This window comes from Euleptes europaea, chromosome 7 (genome assembly GCF_029931775.1).
Source record: "Euleptes europaea isolate rEulEur1 chromosome 7, rEulEur1.hap1, whole genome shotgun sequence".
NCBI classification, from domain to species: domain Eukaryota; kingdom Metazoa; phylum Chordata; class Lepidosauria; order Squamata; family Sphaerodactylidae; genus Euleptes; species Euleptes europaea.
In genome coordinates this window covers 42,162,155-42,177,506 of record NC_079318.1, presented here as the reverse complement: position 1 = coordinate 42,177,506, position 15,352 = coordinate 42,162,155, and the positions used below count along the sequence as shown (strand labels likewise).

General features: G+C 42.9%; 1 protein-coding gene across 1 annotated transcript in view; it reads right to left on the bottom strand.

The window, feature by feature from the left end:
* The window catches only part of PLB1 (phospholipase B1), a 114,888-nt gene extending 99,882 nt beyond the window's left edge, over window positions 1–15,006 (bottom strand). The window contains exons 1-7 of the mRNA XM_056853363.1: window positions 14,997–15,006; window positions 14,352–14,410; window positions 12,110–12,177; window positions 7,657–7,700; window positions 7,243–7,351; window positions 3,734–3,785; window positions 890–970 (exon numbers count right to left, since the gene is read on the bottom strand). Coding sequence (XP_056709341.1) covers window positions 890–970; window positions 3,734–3,785; window positions 7,243–7,351; window positions 7,657–7,700; window positions 12,110–12,177; window positions 14,352–14,410; window positions 14,997–15,006 — 423 coding nt within the window. The remainder of the gene's footprint in view (window positions 1–889; window positions 971–3,733; window positions 3,786–7,242; window positions 7,352–7,656; window positions 7,701–12,109; window positions 12,178–14,351; window positions 14,411–14,996) is intronic.
* Between the last annotated feature and the right edge of the window lie 346 nt (window positions 15,007–15,352).

The following is a 15,352-nucleotide window of genomic DNA, read 5'->3' as shown; positions in this document are numbered from 1 at the left end:
CCGCTCCAAACCACCGCTCTTAACCACTACACCACGCTGGCAGGATGTGACAGACATTTACATTTGTTGAACCAAGACAGACTTGGCATAATAAACATCCAATGGTTACAAATTTACCAAGAGTTATCTAGGTATTTGACTTTATCAACAAAAATTTATCGTTGAAAGTGAAGTAGCCACAATAAAGAACTCCAAGAGATTATTTTGTGCGATATCAGTTTCTGGTTCAATGACCTCTAGGTGCTGCACAGACATTGAAACATTACTACATTCTGCTTTTCATTCAAACTCATCTGACGTTGTCAGCTTTGTCCCACATCTGCCATCTATTAAACATGTACAGTGTCATGGAACAGCAGTTGCCATCCTCAAACCAGCTTTTTCATTGAACCATCTCCAGAGGAAGTGGTATGAGAGAGTTGTTCACCCAATGCCATTTCGAGTTCACAACCTGAGGAAGTCTTAAGGGTCAGTTCCCGTGTAATCCTTTGCAGTTTTATCCAGGGAGAGAATAAGTAGAGGAAACAACATCACCTCATATGGAGCTTCCAGGATACTTTGTCAGAATTTCTAATTAGGCAGTAGGGTGGTTCCCTTTAATTTACATGCCTCTTCATATGTTGTCCAGCAGGACAGATGTGAGCATTACTCCATATGACTGAGACTACATGGAGCCATTCCAGCATTTAGGACAATAATGTGAAGGTTAGGTCCCATACACATAACCCTAAACATCCTGGGAGGATCTGCACAATTACCTTTTGGGGGGAAAAATCTATGGATGACAATTCAGATGCACAAACAATATTTGGGGGTGGGGAAGGGGAGAGGGAAGTAAGCATTTTAAAATATTACATAAGGAGAGGCTGTAAAGTCCCTGGAAACTTACCATATCCTTACAAGATGCACACAAGTCATTTCCTCCTATGAAAATTGTTATGAGCTTCCAGTCTTCCTGGAAATTTATTGCCTATATCCAGGATAAACAAGAAGAAAAACCAATGAAGAAGCAAGAAGGAAAAATACTTGAACCGACAGTTTAGAAAGGACTGATTAAATTGCTCACTCAGGGATACAGTCTGCTTGCGCTTTGGGATTTGTCCAGAAGCGAGGAAGCAAGGGACAGCAATGCTAAATGAGGTCTTCACGTGCAACACAAATCTATACCATAACAAATTAAAGATTCTGTTGTAGTAACTTAATGCTAGTGCTGCTCAAGAACTACCTGTGTGTCTGGCTGCATATAGACACTGGCTGTGTGTATGGCTGTACTAGAAGCCACCTGTCCCCGTTTTAAGAAGAATGCCAGATACACACAACTGTCATTTAAGAAGAAACTGACACACCTCCAGCACAGGCTCACAGCTCAGTAATAAGGGATATATTTTGTTTCTATAAAACCTCAGGTTCCGTCACTGATACCTCCAGTTAAATAATCTCGGGTAGGAAGGCCTCTGACGGAGTCACTGCAGAATTTCTAGCTGTCAATATGAGTCTTCTGGGGCAGAAGGACCATTGGCTTATTATACACCCACATCTTATATTGCTGAGACATGAGAAACGAACCAGAAGTCAGTCAGCCAGATTTCTCTGCAGTATTCCTAAGCGACACTGACATTTTAAAGTATGGGCATTATGGTGTGTATTGATTGAATGCAACCTCAGAAGCAGCCCTTATTATTTGGTAGATTCAAGATAGCTCAAGGTTCTCTGTGTGTACTAACCTTTCCCTTATGAGCTTTTAGATATGTGAAAGATTGACAGGGACACGCTCAGCAGCTGCAATGCTAGAACTTCATACTCTGGTGGCCCAGTGGCTGCTATCAAAATTATTTATCACACATGGCATATCTATACGACTGGTTTAGCAGTTACTTCCTTTCGCCATGGAACTGTAGTTCTGTGAAAGGAGGGAGGGATCACTAATTCTCAGCTTCCTGAGAATGAACTGTCATTCCAAGGATTCTCGGAACAGTTAAAGGGCTAGAAAATGAATACACATTTTGTAATGTGTACTTGGTAGCCTTGCTGCACTGAAGCACAGGTTGCACCAAGATGTTTGAAGCAGAGCTAACCCCTTCTCAATTCACTGGAGAGTGTAATCCTGTTTAGGATTGCACTTTAATCTGTTTTCTACAGCTGATCTACCCAGATCCTTTTTACTGATATGGATCGCTCAGCCATCAGAAGTTGTACAATAATCGCTCAGAACAGGACAATTCAGCGCCCCCACCCCTGTAATCTCAGACTCACACTGAAAACAGAGTATGGTTCAGGAAATTCTACGGTAGGAATTTTTTGGCTGGTGGCTTCTTTTTCTCTCAAGGGGGGGAAAGCCGCTAGTTCAGCGAAATAAAAAAGGCTTTTGACACTCTGCAAAGTATTAATTAAGTGCTTGATTGTTCCGGATTAACTCTTAATCCAGGGAAAGATAAATAGATACATACCTTATCAGCTGCTGCCTACAATTTCGAGGCTGAAAGCAGCACCCCTCTTTTTAGGAGAACAAATGATAACAGAGGGAAAGAAGAATTCAAGCAGGCAATTTTAGTTTTCAGAAAGGAGAGGAGGAAATGGGAGGCACAACAGGAAACCAAGGGCAAGCCACTTCGATCAGCCAAAGGTTACTGCTTTCTTTCTCACTTTTATGGCATTTCAGGCTTCTGTGATCCCTTCTCAGAATTTTTGGTGATCTCTGATCTCTAAAGCTGGTAATTTGATTTGTTTCCTTAGGAGACGAGGCTTAATATTATTATTGTTAAATGTCATAACATAATAATAAATATTCTTGTCAGAAACTCATCGTAACACAGAGATTTTTTTTCCCTAAAGCCACATTGGACTGAGAGAATGAAACCCCAGGCAATTAACCAAGTAGGGTGGTAAAAACAACTCCTCCCACTCCCCTTCTTAAGGAGAGGCCTGTTCTCTGGACATAGCGTTGCCAGGTCCCTCTTTGTAACTGGTGGGAGGTTTTTGGGGCAGAGCCTGAGGAGAGGAGGGGCTTCAATGCCAAAGTGACCATTTTTTCCAGGTGAACTGATCTTTATCGGCAAGAGATCAGTTGTAATAGCAGGAGATCTCTAGCTAGTATTTGGTGGTTGGCAACCCTATCTGGACATCTGCTGGACTCACCCCTCCTCTGATATCTTCAACTAGCACTCAAGCACTCTGTCATCTAGCTTGGGAGGGGGGGAGAATGGAGGAACAAGCATCCCAACAAAAGTGAAAGCTGCGTTCCCCGCCCCCCCCCGCCCCTCCCCGTCTCCCCATCCCCGGCTTTTAGTCCTCTCCTCCCCTAGCAGCAAGAAGTCAAAGGAGGAGAGCACCGGCTGGTCACTGCAACAATTGAGACTCAGGCAGCAGCCAGCAAATGCAAGGGCAGCTGGCTGCTGGGCAGTCCCTCCCCCCACCTTGCCAGTATTGGGGCCGCTTGCCCTGCAGCTAAGTCCATCCCTGCCAGGAATTCCTTCCTTTAGAGCCCAACTCCCAGTCCCGTCTTCCCTTGGTACACTCGTTTGCCATTGCTGTGGCCATTTTTGAACCACAAGCAGTGATGACTGAGTTGCAATATGTAGGACACTACATGGAAAATATTGCTGGAATGGACAGAAAGTCAATGGAAGAGACGGCAAATACTCTCCCATCGATGAGCCTCCAAGCCCTAAAGACTGCCATCAATCAGAATACCACCTCCCCACTCTCATGCACAGATTCTGCAACAGAGACTCACAGCATCATCCTTCATCAAGTCAATTAGTCTTCTAGCTTGAGATGCGAGACCGCTAAACAAAGAAGGAAAAGGGGTTAGAATTTTGCAATGAATACAGCAGTTACTGGATTTTGTTTTAAAGTCATGCATGTATGTCACCGTACCTAACTGGTTTCCCTATTGCGTGTGAGAAAGAGGAGGAAAGTCTTGGCACTGCCCTCCTGCCATTTCAGTATTTGTATTAAAAACATGGATTACAAATAATTCCGTCTAGACATTAGGAAGAATTTTCTAACAGTTAGAGCAGTTCCTCAGTGGAACAGGCTTCCTCGGGAGGTGGTGAGCTCTCCTTCCCTGGAGATTTTTAAGAAGAGGCTAGATGGCCATCTGTCAGCAATGCTGATTCTATTACCTTAGGCAGATAATGAGAGGGAGGGCACCTTGGCCATCTTCTGGGCATGGAGTATGGGTAACTGAGGGTGTGTGTGGGGGAGGTAGTTTGGAATTTCCTGCATTGTGCAGGGGGTTGGCCTAGATGACCCTGGTGGTCCCTTCCAACTCTTATGATTCTGTGAATCTATGAATTCTGTTCAGCTCATCTGGGCACCCTTAACTGATTAATCAGTTAGATTAACTAGTTTAAACCTTTTTGACTGATAAATGATTGAGCTCTGCTCTGAGATTCCTTCATGTAGCTCCATAACTCAGGGTTGTCACTGTTTAGAATCTGCAGATCTGGGGTATGCAAAGTCGCCAAATATAATTTATACAGATCCTGAACTTTGTCCTTTCCTTATAACGGGTTAGGGAAGTAGATTATGACAACTGCGCATTATATACAGCAGATGGCTCTGCTATATTTGAGAAGGTATAATGAGATAGGACAAGGACCATTTCATGTTGTGACATATTGTTCCTTTTGTAATTGTCTGCCTTTAGTCGGTCATGTAGCATGCTCTATTTCACTTTTCTGAAAATGTAACATGAAGTAAAGCTAACTCTCGTCTCCTGACGTTATTTTGAATTTCCCTGCCGATGCCCAGTACGTGGGAGGGAAAATGTGCAGCATGCTAACTTTGGGACACCGGGTCCATTTTTACTACACGTTGAAGGACAGGAGTGGGAGAACTCAGTCTTAGCAGGACGGCGGCCCCCTTTCCCTCAAAACTCAAAGTTCTATCCTAGAAGGTTTAATGAAGTGGGCTAAGGAAAGAGGATATCCACCTGCCACAGTACAGCCTGTTCAGGAAGAACGGTTTTGTTACTTAATAATATACCTTCAGGGAAAAGAAGCCCTTGATGTGTAAATGTTATTGTGTGCCAATGAACAGATAACGGCGAGGACTCTGCCAACTGAGATAATCGTTTTTCAAAAAACGGTGATGATGACGATAACTGCCAGAGCGATCAGCCCTGCACTCTACTATTGTGAGTTATTACTGTTATTATGTGGTGTATCATCATGCATGGTACAAACTGTGACTGACACACAAGAGATCACTATTTTTTTCCCCGAAAAGGTAAAAAAAAAAGTCTTATTTTCTGTGGATGAAGAGCTAGATACCATATTTTAAAAACACAACTAAACTCAGCAGAAAAGGGGCATAAACCACACCTGTCGCCTTCCACCAGCTGAGGGACTCCTCTTGATTGCTCGGGTGGAAAACCAGGCCTGTCTGACAAGCAAAACAGGTTGGCATGCCATTGTTCAGCACACATGCTGAGGATTGCCTACCTCTGATTAAGCGCTAAGGTCAAACAACACATGATGCAGTTTGGCACTTGTTATCATTTGGCCCTAAAAAGCAGCTGCAGGAGGGAGACCCAATTAAGATAGGGAGTCTGGCCCTGGAGAAAGGGACATTCCAGACCTCCCCATGCCATTTCACCAATTGAAAATGGTTCCCCTAGGCTGCTTTAAGCCCAGAAAGGGGGGGGGAGACTGGTGCAATATGGGTAAGTGTCCTTTCCCCTTATTCAGACATAAAGCTAGCAAGAGGGAGGGATGTTTTCAAATGTGGAAACCATATGGGGCAAACTTCAACTCCCCTTTCCCAGCCCAGGGCCCCAATCCATATGAGGATATCGCCTCATGGTTGCTTAAGGGGCAAATTACATGTCAGTAGTTCCAAACTGGGACTGTAAAACTCTTTGGAGTCTTCAAATGCACCCTGCGGGGGCTTTTGCATGGCTCTTTCGATCAGTGCTCTATGCGAGATTCACCCTTATCAAAAGCCGCAGCCACAAGGCAAAGCTTTGCTGCACTGCTCTCACTGCCTGCATGAATGCAAAAGCATTCACATTGGCTATGGTGCTCTTCCACATGGGAGCTTTTTTGCACTTTCCTGACATCAGCTGCTTGCAGCCAATATTTTCCCTGCTCCTCCTCAAGGGCTTTAAAAAGAAGGGTAATGCTTTAGGGAGACCTCCCCCTCCCCCACAAAAAAAAGCCCTCAAAAAACCTTTGGGTGCCACAGCCGGGAAAAGCAGTGGCTGCAGTGGGGTGGGAAAGAATATACTGAGATTGGGGGGAAACTGGAAAGAGGATATCACGATGATGCTCCAGGGCAGAAAAAAGCTCTCTAGTTTGAAAGCAAAGTCAACATAAAACCTCAGTGGGAAAACAACTGATAATGCAACCAAAGCTTATGGAAACCTGACGCTGCTCTAATCCTCCCCTTCTGCAAATGAGCTTCTCACTGCCATCTCCTCATGTCTCACACACCGGAGTGGCAACAAGTCGAACCACATGAAGGTTGACCTTTGACAGTTTCTCTTGCTGTCCACACTGGGCTCAGGATAGGGCCCAAGAGCCTTTGCCAGGGTCTTGAAGAGCCTGGAATCCTTGACAGAGAGAAGGATCTGCTGAAGCCTCTTGGTATTTACCCTGTGTGGAAATGAGGCAGTGTGAGGATGTAAGGTGAGGCCTTCATATGGTTGCCAACCTCCAGGTAGTAGCTGGAGAACTCCTGCTATTACAACTGATCTCCAGCCGATAGAGAACAGTTCACCTGGAGAAAATGGCTGCTTCGGCCATTGGACTCTATGGCATTGAAGTCCCTCCCCTCCCCAAACCCCACCCTCCTCAGGCTCCGCCCCAAAAACCTCCTGCCGATGGTGAAGAGGGACCTGGCAACCCTAGGCCTTCAGCAGTACAGAATTAATTGCTGATTGAAAGGATTTGCAATCTTCAGATAAAGCAACCGCATGCCTTCCAAATCAAGATTCTGTGGTAGTTGCCATTAGGACAGAAGGGCTCATGTTTCTGCTGCAGCTAGGGTTGCCAGCTCTGGGTTGGGAAATACCTGGAGATTTTTGGGGTGGAGCCTGAGGCGGGCAAAGACTTAATGCCACAGAGTCCAATTGCCAAAGCGGCTATTTTCTTCAGCTGAACTGATTTCTATCAGCTGGAGATCAGTTGAAAAAGCAGATCTCCAGCTAGTACCTGGAGGTTGGCCATGCTGGCAGCAGCCCATTTTTCACATAGATAGCCCTGCTTAGAGAGAGACCCTTACAAATTCAGCCCTTACTCAGCACGAGATCCTGCCACAGCCTGGTTCAGGCGGGCATTAGATGTTTGATGTGTTCCTTTGCCAGTGGAAAAGCCCATGAGAGAAGGATTGAACTCACGAAGTATATCTGGGGAAGAGGAGAGATACCATGAAATGCAGATTTGCACACTCTAGATACGAAGCACAATACTGAAGCGCGGCAACAATTTAAACAGTAGGAATGATATAAATTCTATACCACAGCAAGTATTACAATGCCATTGTATAAATCTATATCATTACCATATTTATTTAGAATAACGTGCTTGGTTCTGTTTGCACCAGTGCAAAGTGATTTAGCCTGCCAGCCTGCTATACCTCTCCACAAGTCTGCTCCATAAATTATGAAAGAGCTTCACAAATACCCAAGCCTTTGGAAACACACACACTTACTCGCTAATGTTGTGACTGTTTTTAGGTCTGCATCTCCACCAACACTGAAGAATGGGAAAGAAGAGAGAAAAAAGGAAAAGGAAAAAAAAAGGTTCAGATAATTTTCTTGGAATAAGTAACAGAGTTTCCCCTGGTGATGTCTCCTGTCTTTAACAATTCTGGTTATGATTATTGTTAACAGCTTGGTAGAGGCATGGTCATTGACGTTGTTAGCCGCCCTGACCCCAACCTTGGCTGGGGACAGATGGCAGGATTAGGGTTGCCAGGTTCCTCTTTGCCACCGGTGGGAGGTTTTTGGGGCGGAGCCTGAGGAGGGTGGAGTTTGGGGAGGGGCTTCAATGCAGTAGAATCCAATTGCCAAAGTGACAATTTTCTCCAGGCGAACAGCTGGAGATCAGTTGTAATTAGGGTTCCAACTGCCAGGTAGTAGCAGGAGATCTGCTAATTCAACTGATCTCCAGCCAATAGAGATCAGATCACCTGGAGAAAAATGGCCGGTTTGGCTATTGAACTCTATGGCATTGAAGTCCCTCCCCTTCCCAAACCCCACCTTCTTCAAGCTCCACCCCCAAAATCTCCCGCCAGTTGAGAAGAGGGACCTGGCAACCCTAGTTGTAATAGCAGATCTCCAGCTAGTACCTGGAGGTTAAAGTAATAAACAGCACCAGCTCTAGTTTAGATAAATCACGAAACACGAGTTATTACCACTCTCCGGGTTGTAATGCAAAGTATGTAAACTCTGTAATATATATAAAACAATTACATTTTCGGCGCAACTTACCTTATAGTCAATTACTGAGACTGAGACGAAACTCCACCTTTCAGAAGGATTATTTGGCGGCTGCTCGCATTTATAATAGGAATCTCTTAGACAGAGGTTACAATCAATCTATCATTAATGATGCTATTAAAAGAGTGGCTCTTAAGGATCGGGATACTCTACTCCGACCCTACAAGGAAGACTCTACAAAACCTTCCAGGGTACAGGCTTCCTTAGAATTTAATCATCTCTCCTTTGAAGTGCAGAAAATTGTACGTAAACATTGGCACATCTTAGAAAGTATACCAGGATGCTCGGTACCTCCCATTTTTGGACTCAGAAGAACTAAATCTATACGCAACTTGTTGGTTAAAACTAACAGACCACTTGAACATCGAGGCAATTTACCATCCGGGCATTTTAAGTGTGGCGCATGCGCCTTTTGCCCCTTGAGCCTTCCGATCAAAGAAGTAAGTTCATCAGGTTCAAATTTCAAGTATACATTACAACATTTCATGAACTGTGCATCCAAAAACGTGGTATACGCAATTATTTGCCCGTGTTTTTTAATGTACATTGGGTCCACAAGCCGCCAATTAAAACTAAGAATTGGCAAACATAAAGCGAGTATACGCTCTAGGACCCTGGAGGCGCCGCTCACGAGCCACTTCCTTGAGAAAGGACATTCAGACTCAGATCTGTCATTTTTTGCTCTTTGGCAATATAAGCCGCATAGATATCAGTTGGAGAACGTTCCAAAAATTTTACATAGACACGAAATGCGACTTATATTTTTATTTAAAACGAAGGCCCCTATGGGTTTGAACAATGAATTCGATCTTTCTAGCTTCCTTTGAAGGTTCACTTTAAGAACAGCCATCCTTCTCATAGCTAATGAGTCACAGCTGGGTGGGCATATTTTATGCCCATTCATATTGTAGCAGATACCAGCCCTCAGAGAGTCACAGCCTTATGGTCAGCTGGTCATTGGTATGTATGGAATTAATTATGGGATTATTATATGAGCATAAAGTTCTAGGTATTTGGTGTATAAATTTATTTTACAGAGGTCTACGGACCCTTCTGATTGAAAGAAAATCAACGGAAGAAGCATTGTTGGCAAAACTTACACAAATCCTGAGGTGGCGTTTTGATTTAATGAATTTATTATCTCTTAAGGACAGAAAATACAAACGTGGATTATTAGACTATCGGATTTTTGGATCATTGGAATTTGGACTTTGGACCTTGGACTGTTATTCCTTTACTTTATTACCTTTGAAGTGGTATTCTAGACCATTGTCTTTATTATTTAGGTCAGAATTAGACCTGGGTGCGTTAACCATTTATTACTATGTTTGAAATGAAGTTGGTGATGTAACCTACTATCATTTGATTGAATGTTTTATATAATACATTGTTTTATATATATTACAGAGTTTACATACTTTGCATTACAACCCGGAGAGTGGTAATAACTCGTGTTTCGTGATTTATCTAAACTAGAGCTGGTGCTGTTTATTACTTTAACTGAGGTTATACAGCACACGTATCAATTCTTTAGTACCTGGAGGTTGGCAACCCTAGGCAGGATATAAATTGAAAATCAATAAAATATAAAAAAGAAATGGTTGCTGGCAGCACCCACATGAATCACACTGTTGTCCTGGACCAAGACAGAAGAAATAGGAGAGATCCATGATCACATCTCTTGCCATTTTTATTTTCACGTAAAGGCAGACATGAGAGCTCCCAATATAACCGAAGCAGCAGGTTTGTTTTTTCCTGAAGCAGCCTCAGAGTGAAGGGGAAGCCAATAAAAATAAGCTTCCACAAACTCACTGCTTGCAGAAACACTAGATCCCAACCAATGTATGCCTCTAGTCTTTATTTAAGGATATTTATAAAACAGTATTTCTCCCAATGATTTGCCCCATGGGGATAATGAGAACCTGTAGGTATGATGAGAACCTGTAGGTATGTCCTACCAGATTAAATAATGGCTTCACAGGAACATCATTGTCAGAAAGTGACTTGGGGGGAATGTCCCTCCCTCCCAATATTCCTTATCCAGCCAGGCATGCATACCTGCTTTTTAGAAGTAAATAGCCCCTGGGAAGCTCATTCTGTAAATGCTCAGCATCATGTCATTTTTTTATGCTGAGAGAACAGTGGCTTGGTCAGGCTACCCAATGAGCTTCCAGGCTCAGTATGGATTTGAATGCAGGTATCCTGCTCAGACTCAGCACTCTACCCACTTACCATATCAGTCAGCAACCCCTGTGCAAAGCAAATAAGCAGAAGCAATGCTGCAGAGCTTGTGTGGACTTAGAGCCGGCATCTGTGGAATTACTTCTGAGTGCCTTACTTCTTTTGACTCAAGAAATGAAAGTCTGTCAGCTGCTTCTCATGTTACCTTTGAAAGAACTGTAGGAACCCTCAGGAAACAAATGTTTTTGAAGAAGCGTGAAAACGTCATACTAGAGCAAATGAATTTTGAGAGCACAGAAAGATAGGGCCATAATCTTGAAAGTGTTCAAGAATCCACATAGCTTTTTATCAGAGATAAACAAACATATTCAAGTGTAGTTATGTCAGAATAATAACAATATTAATATGTAATATTAATAAGAATTAGAATAATTTTAATAATTCGATTGTGTATGTGTATAGTGCCTTCAAGTCACAACCGACTTATGGCAACCCCTTTTGGGGTTTTCATGGCAAGAGACTAACAGAGGTGGTTTGCCAGTGCCTTTCCTCTGCTCAGCAACCCTGGTATTCCTTGGTGGTCTCCCATCCAAATACTAACCAGGGCTGACCCTGCTTAGCTTCTGAGATCTGACGAGATCAGGGCAATAATTCTATTATTAGTAGAATAATATTAATAATCCTAGAATAAGAGAATAAGAGAAATTTGTTGCAGCATTGAGCCTAATTTTTTGGTGGAAAGAAGAGGAATTATATTACTGTTGTTTAGATTCCACCTCCCTGCCATGTACTAACACCAATATAGCTACTTATGAAGGAGAAAGATGATTTCCTAATGGGATTATGCTTATGGCCGATACATAGCCTCCATCCTATAGATATGCTATGTACTTTGGCTTCTATTGACTAGCTACTTAGTGTATCGTCTAAAATTATTCTCCAGCTTTATTAATACAAGAAGCGTTACATTTTCCTCTGAAAGTATTACATTTTCCTGCTACTCTTCCCTGTGTGTTCTGGATTGTACTAGGGCTGGTTGTGATGAACTGTTGACATTTATATTTTCAAAGGGACAGACTCTTTTTTCTTTTCTTACTTTTTCCATCCCACAATGCTCTGGTTCAATTCGTAGTCTGGTTTGCATCGATCAGTATGGAATCCAATTAAGTCTGTGCCATTTTTGGTTCTCCATTTTAAGAAAGTTACAAAGTTCTGCAGTAGCGTTGCTTACCCTGAATTTACACCAGTTTATAAAGTAACCACTAGTTTTGTAAAACAGGACTGTTTACACGCTAAAACTGAACACATCACATACTATTCTGGAGAATACTTATTATTTTAAACAGATAACAGATTATTTATTGCACCGTTTACTGGAGGTCCAGGAGGTCTGCTTTAATTTTTGAAATCCGCCTTGAGAAAGGCAGGTGATAAATGAAGTAAATAAAATAAAATTTAAACATTTTGGTTTATGGCACTCACCTCCATGAAAGACCTCGATACTGTGTTAGAATATCCAGTATATACTTTGAAGCTGCTCCATTTGCTGCCTGATATTAGGGAGGACAAACAAAATTCATGGCCATTCTTGTAGAGTAATGTGCCTGTCTGGTTTATAATTAAACAGTCAGAAATAAACCCTTGAACACAAGCCTGTAAAATGCTGCCAACCACTTATTTCCAAGGTTCCTTGGAGCATTGTATTTTTTGCCTTGGAGACCTCCTGCGGCAGGATCCACCCCCTGCCACTGCTTGAATGAGCAGCTGTACAAAACTGGGCGGGAGTGAAGTCCCTGAAACTCTATGGTTGATTGTAAGGCTGATCAGTGCTTCCTCTCCCATGCCCTGTCCCAAATGCTCACGGGGTTGAGGGCAGAGATATGGCATTGCGACATCCTGACGCTCTAGGAAGTCCCTGAAACTCTATGGTTGATTGTAGGGCTGATCAGTGCTTCCTCTCCCATGCCCTGTCCCAAATGCTCACGGGGTTGAGGGCAAAGGCCTGGCAGCCCTAATCTTATACACAGGTTGTTTTCCCTCACTCGAATGCTGTTAAGAAGTGGATTTTTCCCTCTGCTTCCCCACAGCAGCATGGTATTTCTATATACCTCCTGTGTCTTCCCCGTCTTTCTTGCAATCTTTCACAAACTTTCTTTACAGCTACGTTATGGGAAATATCACAGCAAAGCTAGGGAGAAATCCATCTGAATAGGAATGTTCAGATCTTGCCAGACCTAATTGCATCTGCACCATTTGTCCTGCTCCAATCTTCTGGGGTAGCCATTTTCCCTGCCACTAGAGGGCTTTTTCCTTTTTTTAAAAAAAATTGGCAATTTATTTATGGATAGCTGGGATGAACAAAAAGTTTCTTTGAGAGAAGCTCAGCAAAAATCTGACAGGGAGTAGGTGGAGCTAAGGAGCTCACTCTCTCTTTTCTGAAAAAGGGAGAGAGTCTGTTTTTGGTAACCTGCGTGTTCAGTAGCTATTTTTGACTCTGGGAACCTGAGGGTTCAGATTTGCCTAAGCGGTTGTGAAACAACTCCTGTGGAGTGACAGGCAGAGACTGGGAGGAAAGGGACCCTTTCTCAGGTCACTGGAAGGGAATAGGCTCTGGGAAGGAGATATTCCAGATATGGGTTTTTGTTAAGGGGTTACTGACACAAAAGTGGGGCAGATCTATAGAGAGAACTGGAAGAGAGATTTGAGGAACAATCTCCATACTTCTTGTTCTCTGAGGGGAGAGAGATTGTATAATCTCCACACTTCCCTGTTAGCTAGGCAGCAGAGTCTGAATAGGAACATCTATAGGAAGTTCTGTGAACTGAATTTGGGAACTTAATTTAAGAATTGTTATTCTGTACTAACTAAGCCATCTAAGATCTATGCCTTCTCTGTAGTAAAACTTATAAACTAGCTCTGGTTCTATGCCTTCCCTACCTACCGTTTTCCCTCCATGTCCATCCCTTGTACAGTGTTTAGTAAATCTCTGTTACTTGGTTGTTAACTTGAAAAAGCCTCTGGTGTCTCATTTCTACTGAAGTGAAATAAGTAAAGGGACTAAGGAGAAAAATTAAAACTCCAATCGAACATTTTGGAAAGCAGTCTCTCGCTCGCTCGGTATGCACAGATCATGATAATAGCATTATAACATTGTAATAATCATTGTGACTATCGGGTTTTCTGAATTTCCAGTTTTCATTTTTTAGCTCTTTTGTTGTAGAGATATAAAGGAGAAGGCATAACTGTAGCTGGGCTTAACATAGCTGGCACACATTACATATATGTCCTAATACACCCCATAAGAATATTTTAAAATACTATGGAAGTAGCTTGGAGATAAGGGCATAACATTGCATCTAAACTATTCACAGTTCAGTTCTTCTCTGCACAGAAACTTCCATGTAGGCCATATATAGAGCTGTCACCTGGCCAGTTTAAAAGGCACCTGACCAGGTTCTTTCCCACATGTTCTGCTGGTTGAGTGCTAGGAACATATTTGAAATGTGCATATGTTTGAATTAATTAGCTCAACCACATCAACTAGAAATGGCTGCGAGAGGTGGTAGTATCCCTAGCTCAAAGGCGAGAATAGGACCACAGCAAAAGAAAGCATGAAGAATTCAGTTAGCCATGAACAATTTTGCTTGCTTCCTTCTAAAATTAGATTCAAAAATGTCTTTTTACCACACAGTTTAATAGAGGCCATGCAGGCATCTGTACTTACGGTTAATGAGTCCCCAAGGGCCCCTATCACTTTAAGGTCTGCTGGTCTCAACTTATGAACTATAAAAAAAGAAAGAGAAAGATGAAACTTCCCCCTCACCCAAAGAAGATCTTCTCCATTACAGATCTATTTCTTTAGGAGAAGGATTAAGATGTTATTTCATATTCATGTTCAATCACATTACCTTAACTCTTTTAGCCTCCAGCGCAAGTACATGCTGTGGCCCAAAATCTCTTATTCTCCTATAACCTTTTCTCTTGAGAAATCAAGGTCAGATTGTTGTCTGACACATTCCTATTAAGTATATTTTTCTTTTTTAAAGAACGAAACAACAACTAGTAATGGACAACCTTTTAGCATAATGAGAACTCAGTCAGTACTTTAGCACTGAAACAGAAAGCCCCTTAAAAAATTGGTCCTTCCAGGCCTTGCAACTCAAACGAACCAAATTTTGTCAAAATGGGACTCACACACTCATCTGCATCGTCTTCCCATTTCTATACAAAGGCCAAACCTGAATGTGGAAAATAGAGTGGGAAGGGACCACAGCTAAGTCCCAGGCAGACATGAGTTTGTTAAAACAGTCCTGGAGCAAACTGAGCCAAGTGGCCTATGCTGTGCTGAACCCATTGGGTGAGCTTATACCTGTTGCCATCATTGTCTCAGCCTGAGTTCAAGCCGAGAGGCCCCCATGTAGGGTTGCTAGGTCCAGGCTGGGAAACTCCTGGAAATTTGAGTCTAGGGAGGACAGGGACCTCAGTGGGATACAATGCCACAGAGTCCACCCTCCAAAGCATCCATTTTTTTCCAGGGGAACTGATCTCTGTAGTCTAGAGATGAGCTACAATTCCAGAGGATCCCCAGGTCCCACCTGGAGGCTGGCATCCCTACCCCTGTGGCACTCCCAACACCACAGGGGTCACTTGATTTAACATTCTCACAGACATCAGTGGCCCTTATGAGGGCAGAAAGGTGGGATATAAATAGGGTTTGGTGGGACA